Consider the following 6,761-nt stretch of genomic DNA (forward strand, 5'->3'; position numbering starts at 1 on the left):
TTTTTTTGGCCGATATACAATATGCCGATATGTTAAAACTTATTTGGCCGATAACCGATACAGATTCCTTTGTCAGAACATATTCCTCTTATTTAGGCTTATTTGCTTCAAAAATTGTGCAACAGCTGTAAGAGCTGGTGACATATATTCAGTAACAGCTGTATGATATCATAGCACTTTAACTTATATGAAATGAAAAGTGTTAAATGTTATTTATTAGCATTAGTCACCTGCGATGCTGTCTCACTTGTGGAGGCTTGTTCCAGGTTCAGCTGCAGTGTGGGATCCTCTGCACTCCTGTGCATGAAGGACAGACTTTTTTAAGTTCAAAGTTTTTGTCTTATCCATTGTGCCGTAAGACTAATCATGCTAACGGGGCTAACACGACGTCCAGATGTCTGTGGTAAAACTCGCCCAACAAGTCGTGCAATCGGCTGTTAGCTTCTCAATGACCTCGGAAATCAGGGCCTGTAACTCTGGTAACGTTACGTCAGAAAAATATCTCCGACTGGGGACGATGTAGCGAGGCTCAACGTAGTCCATAAACCTTCGGAATCCGACATCCTCACCAACGAAAAATAAAACTTCCACACCGCCGACGTTTTGAATTTTCCTCTCCGCCGTGAGATCAGGTAGGCGCACGTGACGTCATCGCGTTGTGCTGCCGCTGCGGGCAAAAACAGCGCCTTTTATATCGGCGAGTTATTTTAATGGAATGTCCGATATTGAACTTTAACGCTAATATCGACCGATACCGTGCCGATAATATCGTGCATCCCTAATAATTTAGCAGAATAACTTTGCATTCAGCAGCAAAAAATAGCATCATTTATTTAATTTGTTGCACAATACCTTTAAAAGGTGATGAACTTTTAAAAATCCATCCTCACAGCTGCTTAGAATCATTAACTGCTGAATATTCATACAAAATGTAAAAATAAACCCAAAGGGCTGTCAGTAGTTTATCAAACACTATCAAACTGTGTTTTGATTTTATATTTGACGTCCTGCGCACACTGGGAGCACAAACACTACCACTGTTCTGTGGTGATTATGACTGACGACTAACAGGCGTCTCGTGTTCTTTGTTTTTCCTACTGTAATGGTTGATGGTTGATGCGATGTGGCTCAGTGGTCAGTGAAGACGGTGAGTATGTGCGTGTCAGACACAGCAGTTTAGCTAACAGCGTGTGTGTCCTCCTCACCACATAGTGTCTGCTTCACAGCACAAAGCTGGTAGGAATGCTAAAGTTAGCTCCTGTTAGTTTCCCTGTTGTCTGTCAAACATGAACCTGCTAATGTCTTAATTTGAAGTTAATTTGACTACGACACCTTCCAGCTGGTTTGAGCCGCCTGTTTTTGAGACAAATGGAGGCACGGACCATGTTGAACAGCAGCTGCTCTTTAGATTTGATTTAACTGGAGATGCACAGAAATATCAGTCTAACATGGAGACTGACAGATTTTCACTCTGTTGACTGCAAACTGCTTTTCTGACATTAGAGGGAACTACGTATGCAGATGATGGGATCGATTATTTGCTAAATCCTGTCTTTGACTTTGTGGTGTTTTTATGCTGTGTGTGGTCCCCCAGGCACCGTCTCTGGAGGATTTCAGCCACTTACCACCTGAGCAGAGGAGGAAGAAACTGCAGCAGAAGATCGATGAACTCAACAAGGAGCTCCAGAAAGAAACGGATCAGAGGTGAGGCCGTCGGGAGTTCTAAATCAGTTTTACATGCGTGTAGAGATGCAAAGAGCAGAGTGGCACTTCATCTGAGAATATTTGTGTGTTTCTGTCAGGGACGCTTTGAATAAGATGAAGGATGTGTACGAGAAGAATTCTCAGATGGGCGACCCCAACAGCCTGCAGCCGAAGATTTCTGAAACCATGTCTAACATCCAGAGGCTGCGCTCCGAAATCCACCGAAATGAGGTCCAGGAGGAATCTAGGCCCAGCACCGCATTTTTATTTAAGATTATGTAATCAGAGTGTTTCTCTTAAATTGTTGTTGTGTTGACAGAGCTGGCTGTCTGAAGTGGAGGGAAAGCAGAGCTCCAGAGGAGACAGGAGACACAGCACAGACAACCATCAACAAACTCCTCACGGCAGAGAGAGGTAAACTTTCCTTCCTCTTAGATTAACACGCAAATATAAACTGTTATTTTTTTTAGTTTGATTCAACTTTATTAAAGCTTGATCTTTTTACAGACACTTTCCTAAAAAGAGATTGTGCTGAAAATAGAAACTATCTGCTCCACCATCATCATCATCATCATCAACCTTGCGTTCATGATGTAAGGTTGATGACAGATGATCAGTTTGAGGTTTTATGTTTGTTTGCAGCTAGTCCAATGAAGCGGCTCCTTAAGTGAAGGTCAGGGTCCCACTGTGGATCACAAAGTCCTAACTGAGAGTCCAGTACTTAAATGCAAATCAAAAGTAAATCATATTAACTTGTTTTGTATGAATGGGTAAATGAGGACACAGATTGTAGAGTAAAGTGCTTTGAGTGTCTTGATCAGATAGAAAGGCGCTATATAAGTACAGTCCATTTACAATTCAACCTGTGATAGTTGGAGTCACGAGTCTCCTCCACTGTTGTTTTGTGTCTGACTAGTTCAAATGTTTGTGATTAATTCAATTTCAATTCAGTTTATTTCTATAGCGCCAAGTCACAACGAAAGTCGTCTCAGGGCACTGAACAGAAACATTCATATATAAAAATAATAATTTAACATTATTTATCTGAGGAGCAGACTGCTTTGAGTTTAACTTCATCGCAGAACTCTCATTTTGAGCAAAGCATGAAGGCGACCGTGGAAAGGAAAAACTCCCTCATGAGGTATAAACCTTTAGCAGAACCAGGCTCAGGACAAGCGGCCATCTGCTTCAACAGGCTGGGTTTGGTAGGAACAGATACACAATGGCAGGTCAAGAACCACATGTTAAGATAGAAATAATATCAAATGAAAATGATTCAGTTTTAGCAAATCGTTTAAGGAAATTAGGTCAATTTGACCTCTAGTAGTCTAAGCTTAAGGCAGAATAACAAGCCAACCCTAACTATAGGATTTATCAAAAAGGAAAGTCTTAATCCCAGTCTTAAACTGGACAATGTGTTGGGCAGTAACTGGAAGTTGGTTCCCCAAGAGAAGAGCCTGATAACTGAAAGATCTTCCTCCCATTCTGCTTTTGGAAACTCTAGGAACCACGAGTAAGCCTGCAGTCTGAGAGCGAAGTGCTCTGTTGGGAAAATATGGAACAATAAGATCTTGAATATAAGATCGAGCTAGGATGTTGAGGGCTTTGTAGGTTAGAAGTAAGATTGTGAATGGGGAGTGGTGGCGCAGAGGTTGGAGAAGATGGACCTGTGATCAGAAAGTCGCAGGTTAAACTCCTGGTACCGTCAACATCAAAATGTGGGTGGAAAAGGTGAAACACCCACACCTGTCTCCACCCTCATTTGCCCCACTCTGGGCCTCTGAGCAAGGCCCTTAACCCCGACCATTTGCTCCCAAATAAACAGGTCTCTCTTGAAAATGAGTTCTCATGACTCAATGAGACTACCTGTGTAAATAAAGTGTAAATGAAAAGAAAACGATGAATTCAATTCTGGATTTGACAGGGAGCCAGTGGAGAGAAGCTAAAACTGGAGAAATATAATCTCTCCTACTAACTCCAGTTAAGACTCTGGCAGCAGCATTTTGGATCATCTGAAGACTTTAAAGAAGTATTTGGACACCCAGATAACAAACCATTGCATTAACTAACTCCATCTTGTGGATAGCTACATTAATGTATTCTCATTAGGAATAATGGTCTTCCTCTTACAAATGATGAAGACATGAGATTTATTTTTATTCTAAGATCTCCAGCCAGTTCATCATCTTTATGTTTTTCTTTTTCTGAGAGCTATTGTGTGCATCTGTTAGAAATAATGTCTCAGCATTCTTTATGATCAGCACATGTTTTGTCTGTATTTTGTCAGTGCATTGAAGCAAACAGCACTGCTGTATTTTAATAAAACACACAAAGCTCTCGCCTGTGTCCCTTCAGTCCTGAGGGCAGTTACACAGACGACACCAGCCAGGAGCATCACACGCCTCTCCACCATCCCAGCCCTGCTCATTCGGGACATCCAAACCACGACCCTCAAGAGTTTGACGACGAATTTGATGACGACGACCCACTGCCTGTTATCGGACACTGCAAAGCGATGTACTCGTTTGATGGTAAGAACTAACAAAATAAGAGTGTACAGAGTCACGTCGGAGCAACACTTTGGTTTTGCCTGTGTGTATTGAGTTCCAGACAGAGGTAATTAGCAGGTGTGTGTCCAGGCTGTAATTACACAAAAATAGATGCACACATATCTGCATCGGTTCGAGAGTTGAGTCAACATTGAGGCTATTTTTGTTTGACTCATAGGGAAGGATGAGGGGACACTGATGATGGCGGAGAATGAGGTAATGCTTCTTCTTCCAGAACTCACAAACAATGGTGCCACCACATGGTGATGTGTGAACTACATGCATGACTAAATGTTTTCATGGACAAGTCTAGACAAAATATACCATTAAAATAACATTTACTGCATTGACTACAGATTTAGTGAAGGATGCTAAGTAGTTGCACATATCACACACTTTTTTATTTTACATTTTTAGTTGATGTGTCAGAAAACGTGCTACAAGGTAGACACAAAAATTTTAAAAGTCAAAATTATGTAGATTGATTAACATATAACAATGTCATTAAAACCTTTTCTTTTTTTTTAACATTTGTTTTGAGTTTTTAGCCAAGACATTTTAAGTTAATTTTGCTGAACTTCATATAAATCATGTTTGGATAACTGTGTCATCTTCCTATGTAAATCCAGAACACCTAATCAGTCCCTCCAGGTTTTCATGCACCTTTTTGTGATTGTTGTGGCCTAAAATGACAGATTTTTCAAAAAGTTCTCATCAAAGCTGCAGTGTTTTGAAGCTTGACTTGACTTGCATGAATTTTACTATAAATATTTGATGATAAATTTGATCGTCTGACATCGGGCATGTTTTTTTTAATCTTACAGGCTCATCCAGGCTTAGATTTCAGGAAGTGAAACCCAGTGAGGATCTGAGATGATTGATCAGATTTACAGAAAAGTTGCAGTGATTGGTCAAAATTGCAACTCGGAGCAATATTTGATTTTTTTTTTAAATTTGCCTTAATAGTTGCAATCACAACATTGCATCCACCTGGAGGGACTGCTGAATCAGGATATGCTAACAAAAAAGACAGAAGCTGTCAGCTTTGGATGTTGCAGCCAAGCTTTCACACATTTGATTTATTGACTTGAACTCACCTGATTTTGAAAATTTCCCCTGAACTTCCCCTCATTAAATATGTCATTGTTATTTTTTATATTGTGTGTTTCCATCATATCTGAATTTTATAAACTCGCCTTCTGATGTGCACTCATTTGGTCTCTCCCATCAGGTTCTGTACATCATCGAGGAGGATAAAGGGGATGGCTGGACGCGGGCCAGGAAGCAGAGCGGGGAGGAAGGCTACATTCCCACCTCCTACATAGAAATCACGATAGAGAGACACAGTAAAGGTGCCGTCACCTACATCTGAAGCTTCACTGTGATCTGTCTGTGTTTCCTCTCACTGTAACACCACCGAGACTAAAACAAACATCATCTTCTGCATGGACGTCTGTCATCCACTCGCCTGCTCTGGTTTCCATCCCATCTCTTTCCCTCTCTGTCTTTTATTAATTGTCCTCATATTTATGGGACTGATATCTTAAGAGGTGAGTGCATGGGACAAACGGGAGAAATCTGTTTGTATTGTTGTGTTTGTGTTTCACTGCTGTTTGAGCCCCACTTCTGATCGATCAATGCATTTTAAATAGTTTTGTATAATATTTTAGAACCAGTTCATTTTGGTTTTATTGAGTCTTGAACTTGTTTTTTCTGACAGGTGATCAAACTCCCTGATTTTAAACTCGTGTTCGTGTTGGCATCATTTGAAGTGAAAGATGTTCTCATTTTATCTGTCTTTATTTGTGTTTGCATTGTGTCAGAGTGTGTGTGATCATGCACTTCGGATTTATTTGTGCCATCACACAATTTTTAATTTTAATTGTTTTATGTCACTTACAATTGAGACTGTTTATTGGGCAACACTGGCATAATTTTGTGTTTTGTATTTTTTTATTGCCAACAATTCCCACAAAGACCATAAACTTACCAGTTTCTTTTAAGCTTTTGAATTAAACACATTTCTATTTAAATAGTTATTAGTAATTATTTTTTTTACATCTAAGGTAAGAAAATCCAGATTTATTCCAACACATTTTATCTATGAATAGACAAAAACCTGCCTTCTGACACGGTCTTGTGTAGTTGTAATTTATTTTTTCCAAACACAAAGCTGCCACCCATTTTAAAGATGTAAACACGTTTGATTATTTTAGTACAAATAAAAAAAATAAAACTGGGTTTTTGACTATTTTTGATTCAACAGACTGATTTTCTCTTCATATTTTATAAACTGACAATCTTGTGAGAAGAGAACATCTACTGATACATTTCATGTTCCACATTCTTGTCTCCAAACCCAAGGGAGACGACGCTTGTTATCTGTCTGTCTAGCTCTCTCTCTCTCTCCCTCTATATATTTATATATATGTATATGTATAAATATATATGTATATATATATATATATATATATATATATATATATATATATATATATATATATATAT

At 39.3% G+C, this 6,761-nt stretch overlaps 1 protein-coding gene across 1 annotated transcript; it reads left to right on the plus strand.

The window, feature by feature from the left end:
- Window positions 1–1,594: 1,594 nt before the first annotated feature.
- On the plus strand, window positions 1,595–5,605 carry LOC119430513 (formin-binding protein 1-like; the record flags this gene model as incomplete). The annotated part of the gene is given in 6 exon segments (XM_037697932.1): window positions 1,595–1,704; window positions 1,803–1,935; window positions 2,024–2,118; window positions 4,060–4,235; window positions 4,432–4,469; window positions 5,485–5,605. Coding segments are annotated over 6 exon segments (673 nt in total), but the record flags the coding sequence as incomplete, so codon positions are not given.
- Between the last annotated feature and the right edge of the window lie 1,156 nt (window positions 5,606–6,761).

The sequence above is a fragment of the Nematolebias whitei genome, chromosome 3 (genome assembly GCF_014905685.2).
Source record: "Nematolebias whitei isolate Nwh7 chromosome 3, NemWhi1, whole genome shotgun sequence".
Lineage (NCBI taxonomy): Eukaryota > Metazoa > Chordata > Actinopteri > Cyprinodontiformes > Rivulidae > Nematolebias > Nematolebias whitei.